A 25,732-nucleotide genomic window follows, 5' to 3' on the forward strand; every position below is an offset into this window, starting at 1 on the left:
GCTGTTGTGGGGACAGGCAAGAGTGATGACAGCTGGGGAGATGGCCTGTCCCTCTGCCAGCCCGGACAGGCACCCGGCCCCGTTTTGAGAGGTGCCGCGGAAAAACTGACATCAGCATCAGCCCAGAGGAATTTGGTCATCCTGGCCCATCCCAGCTGACAGGGACAGGGGCCTCTGACATGCACCACAGCAGACTGGAGGAGGGCAAAGTGGAGGGAGGGCTATAAGCCCCTTTCCTTGCTATACCTCTTCCCAGGACCAGGAGCAGCCAGAGGGTCTGGGAGCATCTCCAGGGTACAGTTGCTGACTCTGCTCCCCTTAGACACATGTCTCTCCATGCTCTTGAGTGCAGAGAACAGACAGTTCGTGACACTGGTGCCAGCCAGGGAGAGTGGTTGGGGTTGATTTCCCCAGAAACCCATTTTTTCACTCAGGACCTCAGCAAGGAGAAAGAAGGTTCTAATCCCTTCCAAGATCCCTTGGGGCTGTGGCCCTGTCACCCCTCGGTCTCCTCTGTCCCCCACCCCACAGGATGTGTCTGGTAGTCCCTGGGGTGGCTGGTGGCAGGTGGCGAAGAGGAAGCTGCCGAGACATGGTGACACCCCCCAGCTGCCCCCATGCTGAAGACCCTGACATCCTGCTCCCCTCCCCCAGTCACGGTCCATCATCTCCTCATTCCCAGCCCGGGTAATTGGTGGCCTGGTGACAGACGGGCTCATTAACAGCCTAATTTCGGCTTCATCTCTTCCTTCCTGACCCCCAGCCCAGGTGGGGACCAGCCCAGCAGGGTGCAGGGATGGGCACCTGGAGGCCACATTGCTGCACCCCATGGGGGCACCTGCAGAGCTGGTGGGAGAGCACATAAGTGCACACACATATGCAACATGCACGGGCTGGCAGCACTGCCCTGGGCAGCCCACGTGGCCCTAACTCCCTGACATCGGGGTGTATGTGGGGAGCCCCATTCCTGGGCATGGGGATGGTACCACCCTGCCCCATACCCCACTGGGATGGGCAGGGTTGCCACGGTGGCGGGTACCCGCAGGTGCCGGCGGTTGCCCACCTTCCCAGCCTCACCCTGCCCTTGTTTGCGTCCGTAACGGTGGCGGCGCTTCGGCTCCTTTGTGCCGGCAGATAACAGGGATCGCTGCTGCCTCTGAAGTACCGGCCGCCAGCCCGGGCACCCCTGCCGCCCCGCACCCAAAACCAGACAGACAATATGGGGATATGAGCAAGGAGTGAAGGCAGGGGCACAGACAGCGGTGCAGGCAGGAAGGGTGGCAGGTACAGGCAGGGTTCCAATCAGCAGGTATGAGCACAGGGTGCAGGCAAGGGTGCAGGCACATTTGTCACCCCCACTGCTCCTCTGCTTTGTCTTTGGGTCCATATTGCAGCCCAGGAGCCCGTCACCAGCACCCTGTCACCAGGACAGTGCCCAAACCCCTGTCCCTGTCACCCACCCCAGCAAAGGCAGCTGGCAGCAGCCTACAATGGCTGATGTGGGCCCCCCAAAGGCCGCCCCACCGGATGGAGGCCTGGCCGCCTCTCAAAGGCACTTGTGTTGTATAATTTATCAGCAGGAGATAACAGACAAGCGACTAACGAGGGAGGGAGGCTGTACCCCTGCTCTGGGGAGCCTGGCATCACGGCACTGGGGCTGACAGAATCCATCACACTGAAGGCATGGGCATCCCCCTGGCCAGGGCAGGACAAGGGGACCCCCCAGTGAGTCCCATTTTGTGCTGGGATGTTTTGGAGGTGCCCCAAGGTAGAGGCAGAGATGGTCCCACTCTGCACCTTGCTTTGGAGGTGCTGCCTGCCTTGAGCAGAGACGCCAGGGGCTACTGCATGACCAGAGCAAGGGGAGTTGGGTTCACTGTCTGGGGGGCTCTTCACCCCAGGAACTCATGCACAGCCCAGCATGGGGGAAGGGCAGCAGGCATGATGGGAGCACAAGGTAGGGAAGGGCTGGTCCCACAGGCAGAGGGACAGCATCTCCAAAGCAGGGCGCCAGATCTAAGGAGGGTTTGTTTAATCCCAGATAAGGAGGCAATGCCAGGCACCTGGCTGGCAAACTGACACTCCCTGGGCAACGGCACCAAAAGCAGTGCCGACCCCCATGGCACTCACCAGCGCCTGCACCAGGACCGTCTGTTTGCCCCTGGCAGCACAGGGCTGGCATTTGCTGAGCATGAGTCCCTCTGGCCACCCACAATCTTGTGACACAGCACGGCATGGCATGGCATGGCACATGGCACGGGGTCAGCAAGGCAGCAGGCATGCGGCAGAGCCAGGGCAGATGGGGATGCAGTGTGGGGGAAAAGCGGGATACCCATCCTCTGCCAGCCCTGGCCGGATTTACACCAGGGCCAGCCCTGTCCCGGCCAATCCTGCCCCACAGGCTGCCCAGGCATGGGGCCAAGGAGGGGGCTTGGGGCCAAGGAGGGGGCTTGGCACCACGGCCCTGCCACACAGCCAGCACCCGGGAGGTTCAGGGTGTGGTAGGCTCCTGCTGCCATGCCAATCCTGTGGCATCTGGGGGGCACCTGGAAACCGCCACCCTGCCCCCCCCCCAGCTGGTCTTACAGGTGGCTGTGTGCCCATGACCCCCATGTGGGGCCGTGCCCAGGGTCGGGGCTCATCTGTGCCCCGGTCCCGAAAGGGCAGGGAGGCAGACGGCAGTGCCGGCTGGTGGGGTCGGTGGGTAGCAGCACCCCTGGGGGGCTGCCTCGCCGGCTGGCGAGCACAGTCCCAACTGCCTGCTGGCCTGCACCGAGTGTGCCAGGTCTCAGCAGGGGCAGGCAGGGACAGCCAGGTGGGATTAGCCCTTTGTGTCACCCTGCAGTGGCCCTGAGAGCATCCAAGCAGGGAGCACAGCTGTGCCAGAGTCCCCACAGCCTGAATGGCACCAGGGTATGCCTGAACATAGTGGAGGCTGACACATAGACTGCTCCCCGAAATACAGCCCTGGACCCCGCATCACTCTGCCCCGGCTGGTCCCCGCCTGGTTGGTCACAGGATGGCACCCTGGGGATGCTGGAGGGGGCACTGGTCATACTGATGAGTCTGGCCGTTGTAGGACTTCCCAGCTCGACACACCCTGGGGGTGCTCTGCCACATGCAGTGTGCTGCTGCCACCCCCCGGTAACCTGCACAGCCCCGGGTGCCTCCCGCAGCCCCCCACCCACGAGTGCCCAGGCCTCCAACAACCCAGCCCTGGACCCCGGACAAGCAGGCAGGAGCACCCTGGGGTGCAGAAGGGCACAGGGACTCCGGGGTGGGGGGTCCAAACCCCACACTTTGCACCAGGCGAGGTGCCTGCCGTGGCCCCACATTCTGGCAGGGAGGTTTGTACCAGCCCTCCCCGCCCGAGTCTGAGTGGGTAGAGTGGGGAGGGGGCTGGGGGGCTCGTGAAGGATCACCCGTCCAGCCGATGATTAGAAGGAGCAGAGGTTACGTCCCAGCACATTAAAGACTGTCCCTGATGAGTGCCACCGCCGCGGGGTGACCCTGCTGTGAACCGCCCGCACCCCCCCAACAGGCCACCAGCCCCCTCCAACAGCACCCCCGTCAAGCTGCTGTCCCCGCTGTGTCACCACACTGCCCCGTTCCGCTGCCTGCGCCGCAGGCATGTGCGGGGATGCGCTGACACCATGTCACGGAGGGGACGTGCCGTGGGGAGGCCACACCTGTGTGGGTCTGGGCACCACAGGCATCTTGTGGCAGGCATCCTGGTGCAAGTGCTGGGGCACCTCGGCTCTGGATACCACCCCGGACCACCTGGAGATGTCTGGCTTCTGGGGACAGCGTGGGCTATGCCCCACCTCGCTGCAGGCATCAGTGCCACACACAGGGACCTGTGTCCCATAGATGTCCCCAGTCACGGTCTCGTGGTCCCTGGAGAGCTGCTGGCACGTGCGGCACACACGGAGCCGTGCCACCTGCCTTCCCCAGTCCCTGTCACACCAGGACACCTGCCCGCCCCTGTGACAGCCCCCTCTGTACCACATCTGAGCGGACACCCGCTGCCCAAACGAGGTGAAGGGTCCCCGCTGCAACGTCTTGCCTGAGCCAGGGAAAAATTTGTTCAGGCAGGCTGGCGGTGATATTCAGGGAACCGGGGGGGAAAAGGGCTGAACTCCTGAACCCGTGCCGGCGGCTCCGACCAGATGCCAGGCATGGAGCACCCCGTGGTGCCCGATGTGTGAGCAGCCCCCGGCCGTGCCAGACCCCCCTGCTCCCCTCACGGTTCATCGGCAGGACACGGGTGACGGTGTCACACGTCTGCCCCCCCCCCCCGCCCCCAGTGGCTGGCGTGGAAGGGGGAAGGAGCCGGTAGGGGCTGCAGGCCCTGGCGCCATCGCTGGCTGAGTCCGCGCAGCTCATCACATCGATGCCTGCCTGCGGCCGGGGAACGCAGGTGAAGCCCCTCTGTGCGACGAGGGTGGGAAGCGGGCTGCGAGACTCCCGCGGGACAGCCCAGATCATCCGCGGGGGCAGCTCGGACCCCCCCGAGGGGCAGCCCGGACCCTCACCACCCGGGACACCCCAGACCCCCGCGGGACAACTTGGACCCACACAGGGACATCCCCAACTCCATCGGGGACCCCCCGGTCCCCCCCGCACACCCCGGACCAGCCGCACGGGGGCGCTGCCGGGGCCGCTCCTTCCCCGGGGGCGGGGCCGCGGCGCGCGCGGCTCCATCCGCGGCCTCGCAGCGCCCCCTGCCGGCTCCGCGGGGGCGGGCGGGCAGTAGGACCGCGCGGGCACCAGGACTGGGGCGGGCACTAGGACCGCGGGGCTCCCCCCGCCGCCGGCGCCGCGGTGCTGGCAGGGAGGTCGCCCCGCCCACCCTGAAGCTGCTTCCGCCCGGCGCTGGAAGGGCGGGCGCGTCATCGGCGCGCGCCGGGCGGGAGCGGGAGAGAGCAGGAGAGGGAGCGGGGCCGGGACGCGGAGCCGTCGCCATGGCCGGGATCCTCTTCGAGGACATCTTCGACGTGAAGGACATCGACCCCGAGGGCAAGAAGTTCGACCGTGGTGAGTGGGGCCCCGCGCCCTCCCTCGGCCTCTCCCGGTCCCCGCTCTGCTCCTCCCGCCGGCCGTGGCCGCTGTGCCCCGGCACCTCCGCGTGTTGCCTGCCCCCGGAGCGTCCCGTTTCCCCAGGGCATCCCCAGCCCGGCTGCTGTGCCCCTCTCGCCCCGCGACCCCCGGAACCCTTCTTTCCCCGCCCCACCGTGTTCTTCTGCCTGTGCACACCTCCGTCAGCTCCCAGGCTCCGGCATCCATCCCCGTATCCACCCCCAAACAGCTCAGATGCCCGACAGGGGTGGGGAGGGGGCCCTGTTCCCACCCAGCCCCTGGGGATGTTCTCTGTACTGATCCCTGACTCTGCTGCTCTCCCTAGTGTCTCGCCTGCACTGCGAGAGTGAGTCCTTCAAGATGGATCTCATCCTGGACGTGAACATCCAGATCTACCCAGTGGACCTCGGTAAGCCATCAGGCTGGTAGTCCAGAGAGGGTCAGCGGTGTCAGCTGTGGTGGGGTAGGCTGGAGAGGCACTCCAAGGATGGAGCCTGAATTTGCTGTGAACAAGAAATGAGTTGTCCCAGACTTCCTTGGACCCCTGTGCTGTCCCAGGTCACAGGAGCTTCTGGGCACTCCCAATGTGCTGGGGCTGAGCTGGGTTATGGTTCACCACTCTGTGTGTGTTTAGACTCACCTCTGTCCCATTCCCCAGAGATGTCTGGGGAAAATGTCTCACTTGCTGATGCCAAGTTTTAAGGGAGACCTGAAATTAACTTCTGCAGCTAGATACACTAAATGGGTGAAAAAGAGAATTTGCCCTCAGTGAGGCACAGAAGAGCTGGAACTGGTGCTGCAGGGGTCATAGTTCTGCCCAGGGTCCAGCCAAGTTCTCTGGGACTCTCCCTGTGAATATCTTGCCGTGTCCTACAAAAACACCAGAAGTGGTGTCCTGGTGGCTCTGGTCTCCTCCATGATGTGGGGAATAGGGGAGCACAGGATTCAGTGTGACCTTTCACTCGTTCCCCACAGTCCTGGTGGAGGACTGGCAGCAGGGGCAGGGCTTTTATATCACAAGTAAAACACCTGCCAGGGTGGCTGTTTACCACCACCCTGAGTTCTGGCTGTGGCTGCTGCTGCTCTGGCTGTGCCTCCACCTTCTCACCTCTCCTCTGCCCTCTTCCCAGGGGACAAATTCCGCCTGGTCATCGCCAGCACATTGTATGAGGACGGCACCCTGGATGACGGCGAGTACAACCCCACAGACGACCGGCCGTCCAGGTACAGGGCCCAGCTGGGACCCACGTGAGCATGCGCGGGGGTAGAGGGGGAGTGCTGAGATTGGGTGTCTCAGGCTGGACATCAGGAGGGATTTCTTCACAGAAAGGGTGATTAAACATTGGAACAGGCTGCCCAGGGAGATAGTGAAGTCACTATCCCTGGAGGTGTTTAGGGAAAGACTGGGCATGGCAATGAGTGCCATAGTCTAATTGACATGGTGGCGATCGGTCAATGATGATCTCAAAGAACTTTTCCAACCTGATTGATTCTGTGACTCTGAGATACCTTCTCCCAGAAGACACTGAGCTGGGGGCCTGCCCAGGTTTGATCCCTTGGTGACCTCATGCTGTGCTGTTGCAGGGCAGACCAGTTTGAGTACGTGATGTATGGCAAGGTGTACCGGATTGAAGGGGACGAGACTTCCACAGAGGCGGCCACACGCCTGTGAGTGCCCCGGGGTGGTGTGGGGGGCACTGGGATTTCAGCTTGGGTCTCCCGTGGGATTCTCTGTTCTCATATCTCTTCTCCTGTCCCAGCTCTGCCTACGTGTCCTATGGGGGGCTGCTTATGCGGCTGCAGGGAGACGCAAACAACCTGCACGGGTTTGAGGTGGACTCTCGTGTTTACCTTCTGATGAAGAAGTTGGCCTTCTAGCACACCTCCATGACTGCCCCACAGACATCCTGCTGGCAAGCAAACAGGAGACCCGAGACCCCAAATTCTGACACAGCATCCATGCTTCCTAGCCTCTCTGGGGCTGGGGAGGAAGGAGCAGTCCCCCTCTTCATCCCAGCCTCTTCTGACTCCTGCTGGGATCCACAGCTCTGTTTGGAAGGAGAGAGGTGCCTGACGTCCAAGTGGAGACAGTGCCATGTACTCTGGTCCTGCCTGATGGCATCTCCTCACCTCCACCTTCCTGTGCTCAACAGTAGGCTCAGCCCTGGCTCTGGCCAGGGGCAACCAGACTGGGACAGCTGCCTGCCTGCCGAGGGCCTGGGGACCATTCCCTCAGGAGCCATCCCAAGGCAGGCTGACTTGGTTTTGATTAAACTGGGATGTTTTCTACTCCTGGCTCTGCTTGCTGAGAGATTAGGCTGGTAGGGAGTGGATACACCTGCACAGGGCACAAAGGGGGCCTCTGCCACTTCCGAAAGGATGAGGAGTCCACACCTGCCCTGGGCTCTTCTCCACCTGCCACCACTCCAGGTACAGATTGTGCTAGGGCTGGGAGAGGCAGGTGGGTGCCAGGGGTGAGGAGTGGCAGCTCAGGCCCTGTGCAGGGCCGGGCCGGGGGTCTGTGCAGTGGTGGTGGCTGCCACAGGAGGGAGCAGAAGCTGGGAGCATATCCCAGAGGGGCTGCTCCTGCCCCGGGCCCGGCGAGGACACACACAACCCTTTAGAAAAATAGCTCTTTAATCGAAAAGCATTCACAGTAGAGGTGCCTGCCCAGGTGGGAGCAGGGCCTGTGCCCACCAGCACGTGGGTGTTGCTCTTTGCCTTTGTGGGTTGCATGGTCTCCGAAGACTTGAGGAACAGGAGCCAACCCTTTCCTTGTGGGCATCTTCCTGGGCACCCAGAGCACAGCTCAGTGTCCAGCAGGATTTCTCTAAAGTCACATTGGGGTGAACCCTGTGTGCAGCTTCACTGGGCCCCGCATGGAGGGTCTCTGCTGCCCCCCTGTCCTTGCTTGCACAAGACCTTGGCCAGGTCGTGGAAGAAGAAGCGCAACTTGCCCTGCACCAGCTGCCGGTAGGTGAGGAAGACACTGGTGATGTGGGTCTGCTCCATGGAGTGTGGGGAGCAGCTCAGCTCCCAGTGTCCTGCCTGAGGGGCGAGAGCAGGACAGAAGGGTGACAAACATCATTGTACCCCACCCAGCCCAGCTGGCACCTGTGCCATGGTGGACTGGCTCATGTGGGAAGGTATTACCTCCCAGCTGAAGGTCTGCAGGAGCAGGAAGAAGGAGTTGGCATGTTGGTAAAGCTGGCTCAGCTGCCTGGCCCCGCACTCCTCGCTCACCTGGCCCAGGGCCCCTGTGGCAGCACCCACCAGCAGGGCCAGGTCACACAGGATCTCCCGCCGCTTTGTCTCATTCTGGGGGAGCAAATAATGAGTGGCCTGACCCATTCCTGTGCCCACCCTAGGTCTGAATGGGGTCTTCTACCCCCCCATGCCACCAGATATGCCCACAGGCATCTTGCTCAGCATTTCTGGTGCTTGTGCCAACCCAAGGTGCCTTCTCCGGTCCAGTGGGCATGCCAGTGCCAGCACCCTCATCCCAGCCCCTCTCACCGATTTGGATTTCCACTGCTGGAGGCTGAAGTCCACCAAGGGCAGCACCACAGGGCAGCTGAGCACAGGCAGGGCCTGGCACTGGCCCTATTGGGGAGAGGAGATGTTGAGGAGCTGTGCGTGTTCCTTGGGTTTTGGGGGGGACTGTATCCTCACCACTCTCTTCTCCATGTCTTTGGCCTCCAGGATGTACTTCTGGATGAGCCTGTTGTCACAGACCAGCCGTGTTGGGCTGGCATGGTCTTCCTTCACGTGCAGGAGGAAGGATGTGAGGAGGAGCAGTCCTGGGGAAGATGGGGTTACCTTGGGCACTGTGCCACCCTCCCTGGGCAGTACCAGCCCAGGGCCATGCCTGCAGTGGCAAGCCCTCTCTGCATCCCAGTGGTAGCCTCTATGACTCTGTGGTGGGAGTGCAGGGAGAGGTCTGGGGGCTGAGGAGGGCCTGGTACTGCCCTCTGGTCAGTCAGCACAGGTGCCCACTGCTCACTGGGGAGAGCTGGGGTTTGTGTGCCAGTGGTGAGTGCCGAGGGGCCCCACAGCCATGTCTGTGCCAGGTTTTTTGGCCCTGCTCCAGGCAAAGGAGTGGAGCTCCACTCCCTGTCCAGACCAGGGCCAGCCCTCCAGATCTATGCCAAGAGCAGCTCTGGGTGTCACGTGCGCTTCGGGGAATCCCGGCCTGCAATGTCCCACAGGGAACATCTGGTCCTTGCTGCTGCCCTGGCTGAGTGCTCTCCTGCCGGCACTGCCTCCCCCAGTGGTGCTGTGCCCAGGGACTGCCCATCCTGGAAACAGGCATCTCCTCTCCACAGGCCCTCCATACGTCCTCCTGCCTCGCTGCCTGCCCTGACACTGCACCTGTCCCCAAAAGCCCTCAACGCAGCCTGTTTGCCTAGGATGAGCAGGGAGAGATGCTTGGCTGCCCTCACATGCTGGTGGTGGCCAGGTCCAACCAGTCCAAAGCCACCCTTAGGGTTTGATGCCCACCTGTGGGGCTCATCACGCGGGGCACACTCTGGCTCTGGGGCCGCAGCCTCCACTGTCCCTTCCTGCGTTCCCGTCCCCCCTTTCAGCCGCGCACTCACTGTTCAGCTCCATGCTCAGCTGGGGGCTTCGGCCCTGCATCTTCCGCCCTGGGGCCAGCGGCTGCTCCCCGGCTCCCGTCCCCCTTCCATGGAGGGCAGTGTTGGCGCGGGCTCCCCGCGAGCCGCCCAGCCGGGACGGAGGGCCGGAGGCCGGGAGCGGCCCCGGGACAGCGCGGCTCTGCGGCTCCGGCCTGGCCGCCCAGCCGAGGCAGCACGATTTCCTGTTGTGTCGCCGCTGACCTTCGAGCAAAATCACAGCAGGGGCCCCGGGCCCGGGGGACGGCTTCCTGCCTCCCGCCGCTTCCTCCCTTGGCTCTGGGCTAGGGAAAGACGTCCCTGGGCGCCCTCGGCGTCTGGTCACCTGGCCCCTGTCCTGAGCGCTTGGCAGCCAGCGCCTCGGTGGTCAGTGCCTCTGCTGTGCCTGTCCAGGGGGTGGGGGTGGCCCTGGTACCTGCAGAAGGGATGGCATCAGTGACCCTGCACTGGACAGCCCCAGGAGCATCAGCTCCTGGCTGTGGCAGACAGGTATGAAAGCCACTGAAGATCCTCTCACAAAGGTGAACCCTGTCCCTGGTGACCCTCTCCCAGAGGTGGACTTCATCCCTGGTGACCTTTTCCCAGAGTTAGACCCCATCCCTGGTAACCCTCACCCAGGTCTGACCCCTACATCCATCACCCAGAGGCAACTTGGGGAGCTTGAGATCCCTGGGGTGGCTGTGATGCACAGGGACCCCTCTAAGCTGGGGAGGGTAATGGAGCACAAGGATCTGGCTGGTGCATGGTCCCAGGGCTGTTTCACTGGGGGTACTGGTTGGGAGTGGGGTGGGTGGGAGAAGTACTGGGGGTCTGTTCAGCTCCAGGCCCTGACATGGCCATGGCATTCCCCAGCAAAGCCAGCCCCCACCAGGCACTCTGGGTGCAGAGCCCCATACCCATGTGTACGTGCGTGTCCATAATGGCACACGGTACACACGCCCCACGTGCACCCTCAGACCCACGTGTGCACATGCGCACTCCCCTGGCACGCGTCAGGCCACGCGCCCAGATAACCCCCCGCCCCAGCAGCCTCCCACGCACTTCCCTTTGGGGGACACCCCGCTCCCAGCCCGTATCCTCTTACTCCCAGTCTCCCCATAGCCCGTGCATTTCCTTCTCACACCCCGGCTCTCGCACACTCTTGCATGTTCCCACCCCTGTTCCTGCGGCCGGCAATTCCCAGCAGCGCCTGGCCGGGTGACAACAGTCAGAGTAAACACCCAGCCCTGCTCCGCCTGCTCCAAGCCTTGCTCAGCCCACAACAGCCCACCTTATGGGGTGCCCAGATGGAGGGTCCAGTGGGTGCCACAGCTCCAGGGATGAGACTGGCAGCCCAGCCCGCCTGGGCACAGCTGGCAGCAACGGGACCTGTGAGCACCGGGGTCAAACACCTCCAGGCTTCCCCTGCACGGCCGTGGCCCTCTGCGGACGTGACAAGCTGCAAACACACCCATCAGCACCCTTAACCCCTCTGCCAGCACTGGCCCCAGTCCCATCACCAGCCCCACGTCAGTCCCTGCCATGCTCCCTCCATGCCTGTGTCCCCATCCCTCCCTGGCAAAGCCATTGGTGATGCCAGGTGCCCTGCATTCCCTCTTCATTAGGCAAAATTTCATCGGGGGAAACTGGAGGGCAACTGGAAACTGGAGGTCTAATGGGTCCCCATGGTCACTGAGGCACCCTAAGGTGCACACAATAGTCCCTTCACTCCAAAATGCTCCTTTTCAGCCATGCCAGAAGCTATCGGGCAGTGTCAGCCCGAACCCACAGGCAGCCCGGTATTCCTCTGCTGGAAAGGGCAATGCCTGCATTTGCTGTCCGTGTCAGAGGGGCAGAGGAGGATGTGGGGGGGAAGCTCCGGCTGCGGGCCCCAGCCCGATTCCAGCGATGCTGTGTGCTGTGGAGGGAGGGGATGCGGGGGCAGTGAGGCACAGGAACCCCAGAAAGATGCGGGGGCTCCGTCCAGGCAGCCAGGGCTCTGGCAGGGGACAGGAAGCCAGGCGGGGCTGAGGGACTGCACAGCTGGCCGGATCCCGGTGCCAAGTTTCCCACCTCTCCTTACAGGGTGCAAAGTGCCGGGAATCCCGCTGCAGGGGCAGCCGTTCGCACCCACTTTGCCAAGGTGCTGAAAACAGCAGGAGGTGCCAGGAGTCAAGGAAGGGGGGGAGGACGAGGGGGAAGACGCCAGGTTAGGGGGGAGACTGTGGATCGGTGGCACAGCTGCTGTCCCCGCGGGCCACCCAGATGTGCTCCATGGGCACCCCGAGGATATCAGTGCAAGGCCGGAGTAGCATGGGAAGCAAACCTAGCCTTCCAGGGGCAGGGAGGGGGGTCCTAGCCCCCTTTGAAGCCCCCATAAAAGGGTCTGGCATAAAGGAAAGAGAAAGTCAAAGGAACAAAGGGAGCGGCTAATCCCGGCATGAGCAAACAGCCCCGTTTGCTCAGGGCACAGCTGGCCCCGGGGCCAGGGAAAGAAGCACAGCGGGGCTCTGGGGGTGCCAGGCAGCGGGGGACCCTCTGCCCGGGCAGCCCCTCCCCAGGCACGGGCAGCCCCCGGGAGCAGGGTCCCTCCTGGATCCTCTGGGCTTTTTTTCTATATTTGCAAATTGCAATAAACATCCGCGGGCAAATCCTCCTCGAACTGCTCCCAGACAGCTGTCCCAGGAGAGCACCGTGACGCTGGGCAAAGGGACTTGCAAGGGGCACCTTGGTCAGGGTGCTGCAGCTTGGGGATGAAGGCTGGCACAGTTTTTCCCACCTTTCCCAATTCCCCGCAGGCCACTTGCTGCCCAGCACTGCAGCACAAAGCCCTGGGTGCTTCCCAGAGGATGCCCCTGGGTGAACCCTCCAGCTACTGCTTTGGGCAAGGGTACCTTGTGCCAGTGGCTCTGCCGGCACCTGGGGTGATTCCACTGTGCCACTTCTCCCATCCTGCTCCTCAGCTGAGCTCCCCACTTCAGTACGGGGCACGGGGTGTGCCGGGAGGGCACCTCATCCCTCTCCCTCCATCCCATGGAGTGGTGAAGGGGTTAATGCCAGGCAGCCGAGCCGCAGGTGGGCGCAAGAATGAAATTCCTTCTCGCTGTCCTGCGAAGTCTGGGCACAAATATTTGCCTGCATGTCCGGTGGGGAGGGGGGAGACCACCATCGCTTCTGGGAGCTTGCTAATCCCCATGCCAAACAAGGCCCCCGCATGCCCTGAATGCCCCCCACCTTCTTCCTGCTGGGGTCACCCCACAAAGCCTTTGAGGAGGGGACATTTGGGGCCAGAGAGACACCAGCACCTTTGGGTGCTCCTGTGAGTAGGGAGCTCTGTGGCATTGATGGGGCACTGGGACCAGGCGTGGTGTTCAAGGGCACTACCAGGATCTGCTTGGCATGGCAGACAAGACTTTTTTGGGGTCTCCGTTCTGCTCCCCAAGCCATGGCCACCACAGCAGGATGGGATGAAGGCAAGAGCCCCAGCCATTCCCACCGTGCCAGCAACACACCCTCTGTAATAAACTCCACTTGTTCACAGACAGAAAACAACCACTTTCCCCCCTCCACCACCCCTCAAACTGCACCCTCCCCTCCTGTACCTGCCACCCCCAAAACCCCCTCAATCCCCAGACCCCCCTTAGCCTTCGTCTGGGACGGCCCAGCCCTGTAAGTCGCCTACCAGTTGTGCAAATATTGCCGGAACGGCTGTAATCCCTGTGTCCAACGTGAATTATGAGATATTTCCACCCATTACGACAGCCCCCCCCGCCCCGCCGCGTGTGTGTGAGGCCGGGGGGATTAGACACGGCACAAGCCACACTCAGCACAAAGCTTTGGGGAGGTTGATGGCTCTCCACGCCCCATGACAAGGCAGGTCAGTCCAGGGGGGCTCTTTTTGGAGAGAAGGGGTGACCCACATGCCTTCCCATCTCCAGGCTCGTGCCTGGAGGGGCGCTGGGGTGCCCAGGAGGCAGTGGGAAGCTGTGGGAAGAGGGGGCTAGGGCATGCAGTTTCGCCATGACCCCATCCCTGGGGAGTAGAGGCTCCTTCCTGCCGCCCCAAGCCCGGCTCATGTTCAAAGCCGCGAGCAGGCAGCGGCTAATGAGGGTAGACAATGGGAACTGCATGAGGCAGAGCACGGGTGAGGGCCTGCTGCAACTCCTCCGTGCCAGGCATGGTACAGCCCTGGCACCACGACCCTCTGGAATCCTTCATAAGACCCTCACCACTGGGCAGGGCATGTGCCCACGAAGCCCTGGCAGCACTGCAGGCTGTTCTGGGGGGCACGTGTGGAGCGTCCTACCCATGCTTGCTGAGATTGGAATGACAGCTCGTGGGACCACCACCTTCCCAAGGGGGACAAGCCAGTGCCCGCTCTGGGTAAAGGTGGCAGAGGGGTGTGGGTGCCAGGCGGGGCGGTTGGGGCTGACCATGGCCAGCTGCCTCCATTCTGGTGCAGCTCCAGCTGCCCGTAGCCGGCAGCCCCATTGGGGATGTGCCGGAGTCAGGCCCAGCTCTGGAGCCTCAGAGCTGCCTTTGTGCAGGGCACTGCTGCTCACACACATGTGCAGGCGCTGGGAAGCAGCTGGCAAGACCAGGACCCTTTCCCAGCGCCACCCTCAGCAGGCACCACCCCCTCCCCAAGAGCACAGGGACCCCCCCCAGGTTCTGGCAAGCAACCCCTGCCCCTTGATGGGGGGGGGGCATTTCCAGGGGCAGATCAGGCTGTGGATGATCTCCAGGCACAGTTGGGGCATCCATTTCCTCCCTGCCCATGTGCTCCCACTACAGTGGCTGTGCCCCCTCCCTGGGCAGGGATGCCCAGCACCCACCTGCCCTGTCAGGCCCCCTGCCAGTGTACCAACCTGGTCCCAGCCTGGAAGTGCCAGGATACATTTGCAGCCCCCCTCTCCCTCATGCTGCCACCCCGTGCCTCGGATTCCCCCATGCGGAGAGCTGCAGGCAGGAGGGTTCCCTGGCTCTCCCTCCTCTCCCTAGGAAAAGGGAGGGAGTTTCCCCCATTGCTTCCCCATGTCCTGCAGACGAGCCAGGAGACTGACGAGCTCTGGGTGCACAGAGCCAGCACTGGATTCCTGGCACCGGCAGGACAGCTGGGAGTCATCACCCGCCTCCTCCCTGCTCAGCCCTGCTCGCGTTCCGCCATCCCCAGAGCCGCTGCCGTGCTGCAGTGGGCACTGTGCAGCAACGCTGGCACAGCCACACAGACCCCAACCCTCCCCTGCCCTCCATGTCACTGGATCCCAAGCCAGCGAGGATACCAGGAGAGAGGAGAGGGGACAGGTCAGTGACACTACTCAGGACAGCAAGGAGGGAACAGGGACAAGGGGTGCCATGCTGCCTGGCATGGTTCCTGCTTGCAGAAAGTGCTTGCAAGCAGCAGGGTGTCGGGCACAGCCATGCCCGGGGGGATGCCTGTGGTCCTGGCAGTGTCCCAGCCCTGGCAATGCTGGCAGGCTGTCCTGCCCAGGGAACCCCAGCTGCTCCTCATTGCCTTCTGCCAGCTCCTGCCAAGGGCCAGGTCTCCAGCATGGCCAAGCCCCTGTGCCCCACTGCCCTCCCTGGGAGAGGTGCCCACTGCATGGGGACATGTGCCAAACTGGGACACGGAACGGGATGGGGCAGCCATGAGTGAGCTGGGGATGAGCAATCCCATGTGGGCTAGGACTGGGGGCGTGGGGCAGTGGGCTGCAGCCCCTCCAGTCACTCAGCGGGCTGTGGGGAGGCCCAGGAGGAGTCTTCTGGGGAGGCAGGGGCCTGTTGTGCTCCAGCTGTGCTGTGTTTCCCTAGCTACACCACACAGCTGGCCGGGTGTTTGTACCGCCCAGAGTTGATTTTGGCAGTCCTGCTCTTCCCCCTCCTCCCGTCTCCACTCGCCTTCCCCACACCGGGTGCCCGCCTGCCACACACCCACCACCCTCAGCCCCTCCCTGACACAGGGGTGGCAACAGGGACATGGGTGACACACACTAGCCCCACTCCTCACCGGCTCCCCCTCCCCAAAATTCACGCCTCAGTTTACCCAGCTGGATGATGCTTTCCACAGGTTTTTCCATGGTGTCTACTCATTGCCAACCACTGCCACCGTGGCCAGCCCAGGCACATGTGGGTGAAGAGTGGGGCTGGTGCTGGGTGCTGCTCTCACAGCCCCTTCCCCACCCCAGCTGCCCCCTCCAACCCTGGGCAAGGGAACCCAGGCATCCGGGCTCCTGTGCCCCCACAGCCACTGTCACTGGTGAGAAGGAGCCCAGGGTCTCACTCTGGAGCCTTCCTCTGCCCAGGGTGGGTGGCGGCTGGAGGAATTTAGGAATGTCAAGGGCACAAGCTGCAAGCTGTGGGGGGTGTATGACTTTGCAGAGTGCAGTGTGGATTGGGGGGTGGGGGTGGGCTAATTTGGGAGTCCATGCTCAGGGGTGTTGAGTGGATGGAGGATCCATAGTCCCGTAGAAGGGCGGGATGCGGGGGAGAGGTCTGTCCCACATTGGGTCCGTGTTCCTCATGGGACTGTGGATGGACAGTGCCCTGCAGTACCCCATGGCCTGGGCTGCCAAGTGGCCTGAGAATGGTCTGAGTGGGTGGAGGAGTCCCCAGGATGTTTCATGCCCAAGAGAGGGGGGCAATGAGTCCTGGAAGGGCTCATGACTGAGGGTGGACTGTGTGGATGGGGAGATCCCAGGATGCTCTGTGCCCAGTAGATGCCCCATGCCAGGGAGAGTATATGGATTGAGGAGACAGGCATTTGAATGGGTGTGCTCTGCAAATGCCTTATTCCCAAGGTGGTTTATGTGGATGAGGGACCCCCTGGGGGGCTCATGGCCTCAGAGAGGGGCATGTGAATGGGGGCATATCGAGGATGCCCAGTGCTCAGAAACACCCCAAGGTCTGAGGGAAGGGGTGTGAATGGTGATGGTGGTGTCTCCACAGTGGGTGTTGTGTCTCCAAGATGCCCAGCCTCTGAAGGTGCCCCATGCCCCGAGGGAGGGTTATATCATAGAATCATATAGACTGGGTTGGGTTGGAAAGGACATTAATGATCACCTAGTTCCAAGCCCGATCCCTCAGGTTCCCCATGCCCTGGGGCTGGCATGTGAGTGGGAACGCTCTACACCCGGGGGTACCCCATGCTCAGGGCAGGGAGGGGGCAATGAATGGGGGGGATTCCCTGCCCAGCGGGGCAGCCACGTGCTCCGGGGTGCCACAGGACAGGACAGGATGGCCCGTGCCCTGCGAGAGCGGCGGAGCCGGGGCCCGGGGGGGTGTCGGAGCGCGGCGGGGGGCGCATCCCCCCCGGCCGGCCGCTGCCTGCGCCTCATTAGCGGGGCCTTTGTTTGCACAGGGCTCGCAGCTCCCGCTTGCCCATGCCGCCGCCTATAAAGCGGAGCTGGAGCCGGCAGCCGGGCAGAGGCGGCGGCAGCGCCCGGCAGCGCCCGGCCCCCACTCCCCGCCGCCGCCCCCGGTCCCGGTCCGCCCGCCCCGGCCGGCCGGCACCATGCGCGCCGCCGCGCTGTTGCTGCTCGCCCTGCTCCCTCTCCGGCCCCTGCCCGGCCGCGCCGCCCGCCCCAAGCTCGCCCTGCCCATCCGGCCCGACACGGACCCGCTGCCCCCCGGCGGGGCGGCAGGTAGGAGCCCCCTGCCCTACACCCCTCCTTCCCCCGCTCCGCGCTCCCCTCGTCCTGCACCAGCCGCTGCCGCGCCCCACTTCGCGCATTCCCGCGTCGGGCACCTCCTCCCTGCCACCCGCAGCCCTGTCCGTGCACCGCATGTCTGCACCCCCCCTCCTCTGGCATCCCGCCCCGGGCCCCCCGGCTGGCCGGGACAGGCACTGGGACCGGCACCGGGAGCGCAGCGGGCGGCGGGGCGGTGCCGGCCGGTCCGGGGGTGCGGCAGGGGGGTGTCCGCGGCCCGGAGGTGACCGGGGACGGCGGTGGGTGGTGGTGGTGTCTCTGCAGGCTGCGCCTTCGGGGGGCACTTCTATGCCCTGGAGGAGACGTGGCATCCGGACCTGGGGGAGCCCTTCGGGGTGATGCGCTGCGTTATTTGCCACTGCGAGCCGGTGAGTGGCCCCGCAACACCCTTTGCCCAGCAGACTCCCCAGGACCCGACCCTACTGGGGACGGGGCTGGCAGGGAGGGAGTTCGACCCCTCCGTTCAATATAGCCTTTTCTTTCCTTCTCCTTCCCATGGAAGAGAGAAGCGCGATCCCTCCAGCCAGCCGGACACCTGGATGTCCTCCCCCGAGGCAGCAGGGAGAAGGGGGGTTTAAAGGATCAGGCTTCATTCTTTCTCCCCCTCCTCAGGGATGGCCCCTGGCCTCCTCCCTCCCTCCGAGCAGTCCCCCGAGTCCAGGACTGGCGGGGCCACGCACAGCTGGTCAGGGGGCTGGGGGGCCGCGGGGAGGGGGGCTCGGGCTTGGCTGCCTTACAGGCAGCTGGGGGCTGTGCAAGGTGTCCAGGGGCTCCAGATGGGAAAAACCAGGCTGTGCTGGGAGTCCATGGCCTGGCACACCTTGGCATGGCTCTCACAGGCTCTTCTTGGGCCCCCCTCAGCAGAGGAACCGCCGGGGGAAACCAGTGGGGAAAGTGAACTGCAAGAATATGAAGCAGGACTGCCCCGTGCCTGCCTGTCCCCGGGCCACGCTGCTGCCTGGGCACTGCTGCCACACCTGCCCCAAAGGTGAGAACAGCAGGTGCCTCCATGAAGGGAACCCCCCCAGCACCCCCAGCATTTCCCGTGGGCCTGGGAAAGGGGGCACTGCACACAAATCAATCAAGAGTTGATTGATTTCTTATGGAAGCCACCAGTGCCCACAATATGTCGGGCATGGGGGAGCTCTGAAGGGCACAGTCATCCCTGAACCACCCTGGAAGGAGTGCAGAGAGGGCACACAGGGCTAAATGCCCTGCTTGTCCATGGGCCTGTGCACAGCATGCCCCTGCACCCCAGTTCAGAGACCCATAGTGATTCACAGGGCACTTCTTGGTCTAGCTCAGGAGGGGAGATTTATTATTGTCCCCCTCCCCAAGCTCTTGGGCACAAGCAGCCCGGTGTGATGCTCTCCCCTTGTGTCCACCCCATGCCAACCTTGCCAGGCCCCCCAGAGAAAAACCTTGCACCCCACTTCGACACCTTCGAGTACTTCCAGGACAAGGAGGATGACCTGGACAAGCCCTACAATGACCGCTCCTACCTCAGCTCCGAGGGGCTGGCCCGTGACGATGCCCGCACAGGTGAGCCACCCCCCCGTCTGGGCAGCAGCAGTGGGGGGCACCCCTCTGCACTCCCAGTCACCATCGGCATCCCTCCTCAGAGTTTGTGGCCTTGCTGACAAGCGGCCCAGAGCCGTGGCACCCCACGTCCAGCGCAGTGGCCAAGGCTCGCTTCACCCTGCTGCGCTCGTCCCTGCTCTTCTCCATCAGCTACGAGCGGTGAGTCCTGTTCCCCATCCCCTGCCCGGGCAGGGCAGCAGGCAGCTCTTGGCTCTCAGGGGGGGATGCTACAGTGTTTGTGCCTCAGTTTCCCTTCTGACATCCCCTGTTGTGGTGCCACAGCCTTGCATTGACAGGGTGAGAAATTTGGGGAGGCGGCAGCGTGCTGGGGCTCCAGCCTGGGTCAGTGGCCAGGATTTCGGCACACCCACGGTGCTGGCCCGGCCTCACCCATTTGCCTCCAGGTCTGGAGTGGGAACAAATTGGAACAGCTCCAGGGCTCCTGTGGGTGCAGCTGGCAGAAATTCTGTGCCACCCTGCAGGCTCTGCCGGTGGGCACTACCAGGGCACTGCTGCCAGGTTCCCCTATTTTTGCCTTGCCTTCCCCGAATGCCTGCCAGCGTCAGAGCTTCTCCTCTCCCTCCCTCCTCCTGATCCAGTTTCTTCTGTTATTCCTCGCTTCCAGGCCCCTTTGCATAGTAAAGTGGTGACTAATTTCCAGCTCTGACCGGGGGAGCCAAGCAGTGCCGAAAATGCTCCTTATTTACAGCCTGAGCACTCGGCTCCCAGCAGGTCCAGTCCTGCTGCCTTTCCCGACAGGGACCCCCACCCTGGTCTGTGCCAATTAGACTCCACTCTGGGTTAGGAGAGCCCAGAGGACCCATGCCAAGCTGGCATCCAGTGGGACAGTAATGTTGGGCTAGTCCTGACATGGGCGGGCAGAGCGTGGCACTTGGCACCCCAGGAGAACGTCATCCTTCTCCTGCCCACCCCAAACCCCTGGGTGACCCCTATGTGCCCTCCCCAACACACCCCTATGCCTGATGCTGAGTAAGGGTGGCGCCAGGGGATGAAGGGGGCCAGGCAAGTGGTCCTTGCTCACCCCCTGGTGCCCGCAGGCTGGGGCGGCCGAGTCGGGTGCGTTTCAGTGACCCTGAGGGCAACGTGCTGTTCGAACACCCCGTGCAGAAGAGCGCTGCCCCCGAGGATGGCATGGTGAGAGGGGCTGGGAGGGCAGGGGGGCATGGTGCCCCTTCCACTCCCTGCTCAGGTGTGCGGTGCCCCCCAGCCTCTGCCCAACCCTTTCATTCATCACCCACAGCTCTGTGGGATGTGGAGGACAGTGTCCAAAGCCAATGTCCAGCTGCTGCGGGGGGAGCAGCTCCGTGTGTCCCTCATCACCCGGGCACAGCCCTCTGGAGAGGTCCATGGGCACATCCTCAAGCACCGGGCACTCTTCGCAGGTAAGTCCAGCTCCTGCATGCCCAGCCAATGGGTGCCCACCAGAATGCCTCTCATGCCCCCTCTCTCTGCGCAGAGACATTCGGTGCCATCCTGACCTCATCAGATCCCTTGCACCTGGGTGCTGGGGGCATGGCCATGCTGACACTGAGTGACACCGAGAGCAACCTGCACTTCATCCTCATGGCCCGGGGGCTGCTGGAGCCTGGCGCCGGGGGTGAGGGCTGGCAGGGACACCCCGTGGGGCCTGGCACTGTCCAGATGGGGCTGCAAGGCTGGTGGGGTGCATGGCATGTCTGTGGCTCAGGATGCATGGGTCAGCATCTGTGGGGTCAGGATGGGTGTCTGGACTGGGTGTAGGGCTCAGGGTGGGTATAGGGGCTGATATGGGGGGGAATGTGAGGTGTGAATAGGGGTTGCTCTATGATTTGGGGTGTGTGATGTGCACCTATGGAGGAGTGTGAGGCCAGGGGATGCTGGAGTGCATATGGAGTGTGGGGGTCACTGTACAAGAAGGACGGGTTTGGGATGTTGGTGTGCAAGGACTTGGGGAGTGCTGGAGGGAGTGGTGAGGGTCCAGGCATATAGGGCAGGCAGCTGGCAAGAAAGGGGGAACAGGTGCAGGGGTTTGAGGGTGGTAGGTGCAGAGGGGTGAGTCTGACAATGGTTGACTAGTCCAGTGGGTCCACTTCCCTCTGCCCTGTCTAGAATCCTCCTCAGTCCCACTGAGGGTCCGCATACTGTACCAGGGCCAGACGCTACGGGAGGTCCGGGCCAACATCACCAGAGAGGTAAAGCCATCTGTTCCCCTGCATGCCCTGACAGCCACAGTGCCCAGAGCACCACGGCTGATCCATGGCACTGTACCCCCCTTGGCAGGACCCCGACTTCGCAGAAGTGCTGAGCGATCTGTCCACCCATGAGCTGCAGTGGCTGGTGCAGGGGCAGCTCCGCATCGTGGCTGAGACAGAGGGCCGGCATGCACGTCAGCTGGCAGGCACCATCACCACCCGCCGCAGCTGTGACAGTGAGCATGGGGCAGGCACCATGGGGTGCAGGGGGGTGGCCATGCCCACTCCCTGTCAACCCCACCCACCCCTGTGCCTCTCTCCCTGGGATGAAGCCATCCAAAGCGTGCTGTGCGGAGCAGATGCCTTGATGCCGACCAAGACCGGGGCTGTGGGCTCAGCCAAACTGGCACTGCATGAGAATGGCACCCTGGAGTACCAGGTAAGTGGTGGGCACCCATCTCCCTCCCTCCCTGGGGGCATCTACCACCCTGGCACTGCCCCTTGACACCCTGCCTGCAGGTGCAGGTGGTGGGCACTGCCAGTGAGGTGGTGGGCATCACACTGGAGACCAAACCTCGGCGGAAGAGCAAGAGGAACATCCTGTTCGACATGACACCCAGCTACAAGGATGGGCTGGTGAGCACTGAGTGACACTGGGGGGGATAGCACAGGGTCTTTGGGTGAGTGGCCATTCCAACCTGTGTTGTCTCCCACCGGTGGCAGGCCTGGGGTGCCTGGCAGAGCCCAAGTGCCCGTGATGCCCATATGCTTCTGCAAAATGAGCTTTTCCTCAATGTGGCCACCAAGGACTGGGCAGAGGGCGAGCTGCGGGGCCAAGTCATCTCCTTGCCCTACAGCGGGCTGCTTGCCCGCTACACAGGTACCCAGGGACATGTGGGGTGGTAATGGGGGGCAGTGAGGCAGCTCTCTCACACACCACTCCCACCCCCATGGCCCCTGTCTGTGCACAGAGATGCCCGTGGCGTTGGCAGGGCAGTTGGTGTCCCCCCCAGTGAGCAGCGGCGCTGGGGGGCATGCCTGGCTCTTGCTGGATGAGCACTGCCACCTGCACTACGAGATCTCAGTGGCAGGGCTGGGGCGCCCGAGCGACGGCACTGTCAGTGCCCACCTCCACGGGGTGGCCGAGCTGGGCGAGATGGGTGCCCGCCCCCACCAGCACAAGCGCCTGCTCAAGGGTTTCTACAGCACTGAGGTGAGGTGGGCACCTGGTCGGGGCACCCCATGGCAGGGGCTGGGCCAGACCTCACCATCCTTACCTCCTCTTGCCCTGACAGGCTCAGGGAGTGGTGAAGGACCTGGATGCTGACCTGCTGCAACACCTGGCCCAGGGCACTGCTTTCCTGCAAGTCAGCACCAAAGCACACCCCCACGGGGAGATGCGGGGACGGGTAGGTGCTTATTGGGTCGGGGCACCCCTACCCATCCCCACTGTTGCCTGGGGTCCCCAGCTGGGTAGCACTGCCTGGAGCAGGGTGGAAGAGCACAGGATGGGGGAGATGCTGTTGTGTGGTCCCAGCATTACAGCGTGATGTGTTCTGTGGTTGTGGGTGCTTTCTTCACTAGTCTTGACCATGCAGGGCAGCGAAGCAACCTCCTGCCTGTTGCCCCCTTCCAGGTGCACATCCCCAATCAGTGCCATGCAGGAGGGACCCGCCTGACCCCAGAGGAGGCCCTGGGCGAGGCCCAGTTCTCAGAGGGCACTAAGACCAGGGACCTGGAACAGCTGAAGAAGGACCCCAACTCCTGCTTCTTTGAGGGTCAGCACCGGGCACACGGCACCCGCTGGGCACCCGACTATGACAAAAAGTGCTCCATCTGCAGCTGCCAGGTACAAGCCAGGGGGATGTGCTTCGGAGGCAGCACCCACCAGCAGTGGCCCCCCATAATGAACCCCATCCCTGCTGTCCCCAGAAGCGCACAGTGATCTGTGACCCCATCTTGTGCCAGCCCCTCAACTGTACCCACCAGGTGCACCCCGAAGAGCTGTGCTGCCCCATCTGTGAAGGTACCCGGGAGATAGAGGGGTTTCCATGCTGGGGGGTTCCCTCAGAGAACAAGGTCCCTCTCTGAGACTTTGCTGCTGGCACTGTGTGCACCCCCTCATGGCCTTCCTCTTCCTTGTAGAGAAGAAGAGAGAGCAGGAAGAGCTGAAGCTGGAACGGGCACGGGACAGTAGTGAGGGTGAGTCCTAGTAGGTATGGGCTGAGAGGGTAGCTATACTTCTCTCAGCCTCCCCAACACCCCCACTAGGGCTATGCCTTCCTCTTCTTATTCTCTCTCTCTCTCTCTCAGGCTGCTACTTTGATGGGGACAAAACATGGCGAGGCTCTGGTACTCGCTGGCACCCTGTTGTGCCCCCCTTTGGCCTCATCAAATGTGCCATTTGTACCTGCAAGGTGAGTGTGGGTTCCAGACTTGCCCCCCAAACTGGTCTGGCACCTATGGGTGCTCTTGGTTACTGGGCAGGAACTCAAACCATGGAGTGGGGTGCCAGCTGCCCCGTGCCTCCCATGAGCCCCATGCACTCCCTGCAGGGCACCACGGGTGAAGTGCACTGTGAAAAGGTGCAGTGCCCGCGGCTCACCTGTGCCAACCCCGTGCGTGTCAGCCCCTCCGACTGCTGCAAGCAGTGCCCAGGTACCTGCACCCCTCTCCTGCCTTCCATTCTCCCTTCATAGCCCCTCCATGCCCCCACTGGCAATGCCACAGGGTGCCCTGCCACAGGTAGGCAGCCTCCCAGTGCCCTTTCCTGCAGCCCCAGAGAAGAGTGTTCCCGAGCTGGCTGACTCCATGCAGGCAGATGGACCACGGGCATGCCGCTTCGGGCGCCGCTGGTACCTCAACAACGAGAGCTGGCACCCCTCCGTGCCCCCTTTTGGAGAAATGAAGTGTATCCTGTGCTGGTGTGTGGTGAGTGTGCCCGCCTGAGGCAGCAATAGGGGAAGATGCCCTGTGCCAGTCCCCGGGGCTTTGAGAACGGGTAGGAGGGCAGCACCCTGGGCACCCACTGCACCCTGAGGAGCTGCTGCCCCCCAGCTCTAGTGCTCAGCCCCTCTTTCTCTCCTTCAGTCAGGGGAGACGCACTGCCAGCGCCAGGAGTGTCCCCCATCTGCCTGCACCAGCCCTGCCACAAGGGACAACCCCTGCTGTGCCAAGTGCCGTGGTGAGTGCTGCTGCTCACGCATAGGCACCACTCCACAGTCTGCTTCCCTGTACCTCCCAGGACCCTTGGTGCTGAGCCAGGGCTGGCACAACGACCCCACATGCCCTCATGGAGACTTCTGTGCCCATTTCTCAGCCTCACTTTCCTCTCCACAGCCCTGGACACCCCCTTGGATGCACAGGAGAAGGTCCACGATGACAAGGTGGAGGCGTGGAGTCACTGAGCAGTGACTGCTGCCCAGACTAGGGCAAGCACACAGCGAGGCTGGGTGGCACGGGGGAGTCCCTGCCACCTGTTGCCCCTGCCCGCCCAGCGTGGGGGGCACAGAGGAGCACAGCGGGGTGCACACGGCCAGGCCCCCAGCCTGGGCACCCCGTCTCAGCATGACTGCGATGCCAGGACTGCCCTACCCACTCATGCCAGTGGGCAAAGGCTGGGCTCAGAGAAGTTGGGGCACCTGCTGCCCTCCCCCTCCAAGCCCCGCTGGCCATTGGGCATCGTGCCCACGTTGTACATAATGTAAAATCCCTCTGATCCCTGTTTGCTGCACCCACCCTGGCTTGGCTGGGCTTCTCACGTAATTTATGGTGCCCGTGGACGGGGGTCAAGATGTATTTATTAAAACCAGAGATATTGCCCACCTGGCTCCCGTCTCTTCCTAGCAGCAGCAGGCCCATGCTGGGCTCCAGTAGGGTTTGCAGGTCCTGGCATTGCTGGGGTTGGGGGTGTGTATTTGGGGGGTACAGGGCATAGGAGCCAATGCTAGGCTGGAGACACCCATCATGGGCTGTGGAGTGGCACTGGAGAGGACCAGAGCGGTGTCCAGTGCCACAGCTGGAGCCACGATGCCAGCCATGCTTCTCTCCATGACGGAGGCTGCGGGCACAGTCCTTGGCAATGGTGCCCACTGGCACAGGGACAGCTGGACTCTCTCCCCCATGCCTCCATGATGGCACGAAGAGTCCAGCCCAGGGCCACAAGCCAGCTGCCACCCATGGAGACACTGTCCTACAGCACCACAACCAGCCAGGTGCCCGGGGCTGGGCACAGACACTCGTGGCAGTGCAGAGCAGGCCACTGCGAGTGCTCTGGGGCAGCGCAACTCCAGTCACCTCAGTACAGCTGCACTGGACTAAGGCCTCATGGAGCCCATGGGAGAGACCCAGTGCTGCCACCTGCCCTTCCATCCCCAAGGTGGAGGACTGGGGTATCTCTGGGAACATCCATGCTGTGTTGGGATGGATGCACTAGAATGACTGAGATGTTACAAGAGCTATACTGGGCTATGCTGGAACAGTGCCAGGGCTGTAGGGAAAGTAACACTGGGCTCTACTGGGACAGCAGTAAGGCATACTGGTACAACAATGCTGCAGTGGG

General features: G+C 63.0%; 3 protein-coding genes across 6 annotated transcripts; 2 read left to right on the plus strand and 1 right to left on the minus strand.

Annotated features, from left to right (window-relative positions):
• The first annotated feature begins 4,864 nt into the window (after nucleotides 1-4,864).
• Nucleotides 4,865-7,368, plus strand: POLR2H (RNA polymerase II, I and III subunit H). 2 transcript variants are annotated; one of them, XM_064666000.1, is made up of 5 exons: nucleotides 4,883-5,037; nucleotides 5,405-5,488; nucleotides 6,210-6,303; nucleotides 6,664-6,747; nucleotides 6,840-7,368. In XM_064666000.1, exons 1-5 carry the CDS (start codon nucleotides 4,965-4,967, stop codon nucleotides 6,955-6,957), a joined length of 453 nt encoding a protein of 150 aa, XP_064522070.1. In that variant the 5' UTR covers nucleotides 4,883-4,964; the 3' UTR covers nucleotides 6,958-7,368. The 2 variants fall into 2 exon arrangements, with proteins under 2 accessions (XP_064522071.1, XP_064522070.1); XM_064666001.1 differs by lacking the exons at nucleotides 6,210-6,303; nucleotides 6,664-6,747 and having other exon boundaries at nucleotides 4,865-5,037.
• A 330-nt stretch (nucleotides 7,369-7,698) lies between these two features.
• THPO (thrombopoietin) lies at nucleotides 7,699-13,229 on the minus strand. 2 transcript variants are annotated; one of them, XM_064665998.1, is made up of 6 exons: nucleotides 10,984-13,229; nucleotides 9,678-10,128; nucleotides 8,752-8,879; nucleotides 8,596-8,682; nucleotides 8,233-8,397; nucleotides 7,699-8,127 (listed from the first exon to the last, which is right to left on the minus strand). In XM_064665998.1, exons 2-6 carry the CDS (start codon nucleotides 9,715-9,717, stop codon nucleotides 7,945-7,947), a joined length of 603 nt encoding a protein of 200 aa, XP_064522068.1. In that variant the 5' UTR covers nucleotides 9,718-10,128; nucleotides 10,984-13,229; the 3' UTR covers nucleotides 7,699-7,944. The 2 variants fall into 2 exon arrangements, with proteins under 2 accessions (XP_064522068.1, XP_064522069.1); XM_064665999.1 differs by lacking the exon at nucleotides 10,984-13,229 and having other exon boundaries at nucleotides 9,678-10,702.
• A 3,730-nt stretch (nucleotides 13,230-16,959) lies between these two features.
• On the plus strand, nucleotides 16,960-24,993 carry CHRD (chordin). Of its 2 annotated transcripts, none has more exons than XM_064665997.1 (23): nucleotides 16,960-17,332; nucleotides 17,663-17,766; nucleotides 18,263-18,386; nucleotides 18,803-18,940; nucleotides 19,021-19,138; nucleotides 20,038-20,134; nucleotides 20,241-20,382; nucleotides 20,457-20,597; nucleotides 21,089-21,171; nucleotides 21,260-21,407; nucleotides 21,504-21,610; nucleotides 21,691-21,807; nucleotides 21,895-22,051; nucleotides 22,143-22,384; nucleotides 22,467-22,580; nucleotides 22,808-23,020; nucleotides 23,104-23,197; nucleotides 23,317-23,373; nucleotides 23,485-23,588; nucleotides 23,727-23,829; nucleotides 23,948-24,102; nucleotides 24,262-24,355; nucleotides 24,511-24,993. In XM_064665997.1, the coding sequence occupies exons 1-23, from the start codon at nucleotides 17,203-17,205 to the stop codon at nucleotides 24,576-24,578; spliced, it is 2,850 nt and encodes a 949-aa protein (XP_064522067.1). In that variant the 5' UTR covers nucleotides 16,960-17,202; the 3' UTR covers nucleotides 24,579-24,993. The 2 variants fall into 2 exon arrangements, with proteins under 2 accessions (XP_064522067.1, XP_064522066.1); XM_064665996.1 differs by having other exon boundaries at nucleotides 16,961-17,332; nucleotides 18,260-18,386.
• Nucleotides 24,994-25,732: the final 739 nt, after the last annotated feature.

The sequence above is a fragment of the Pseudopipra pipra genome, chromosome 10, assembly GCF_036250125.1.
Source record: "Pseudopipra pipra isolate bDixPip1 chromosome 10, bDixPip1.hap1, whole genome shotgun sequence".
Classification (NCBI taxonomy): Eukaryota; Metazoa; Chordata; class Aves; order Passeriformes; family Pipridae; genus Pseudopipra; species Pseudopipra pipra.

What these genes read in the sequence shown, in the direction of transcription:
- POLR2H (XM_064666000.1), top strand. Translation starts at nt 4,965, where the DNA reads ATGGCCGGGATCCTCTTCGAGGACATCTTCGACGTGAAGGACATCGAC. An exon ending in GATCTACCCAGTGGACCTCG is followed by an intron (nt 5,489 to 6,209) that starts GTAAGCCATCAG and finishes CCCTCTTCCCAG; the next exon opens with GGGACAAATTCCGCCTGGTC. An exon ending in ACAGAGGCGGCCACACGCCT is followed by an intron (nt 6,748 to 6,839) that starts GTGAGTGCCCCG and finishes CTCCTGTCCCAG; the next exon opens with CTCTGCCTACGTGTCCTATG.
- THPO (XM_064665998.1), bottom strand. Translation starts at nt 9,717, where the DNA reads ATGCAGGGCCGAAGCCCCCAGCTGAGCATGGAGCTGAACA. An exon ending in AAGACATGGAGAAGAGAGTG is followed by an intron (nt 8,683 to 8,751) that starts GTGAGGATACAG and finishes TCTCCCCAATAG; the next exon opens with GGCCAGTGCCAGGCCCTGCC. An exon ending in AGCAGTGGAAATCCAAATCG is followed by an intron (nt 8,398 to 8,595) that starts GTGAGAGGGGCT and finishes TTGCTCCCCCAG; the next exon opens with AATGAGACAAAGCGGCGGGA.
- CHRD (XM_064665996.1), top strand. Translation starts at nt 17,203, where the DNA reads ATGCGCGCCGCCGCGCTGTTGCTGCTCGCCCTGCTCCCTCTCCGGCCC. An exon ending in CTGCCCCCGAGGATGGCATG is followed by an intron (nt 20,135 to 20,240) that starts GTGAGAGGGGCT and finishes CATCACCCACAG; the next exon opens with CTCTGTGGGATGTGGAGGAC. An exon ending in CCAGCTACAAGGATGGGCTG is followed by an intron (nt 21,808 to 21,894) that starts GTGAGCACTGAG and finishes CACCGGTGGCAG; the next exon opens with GCCTGGGGTGCCTGGCAGAG.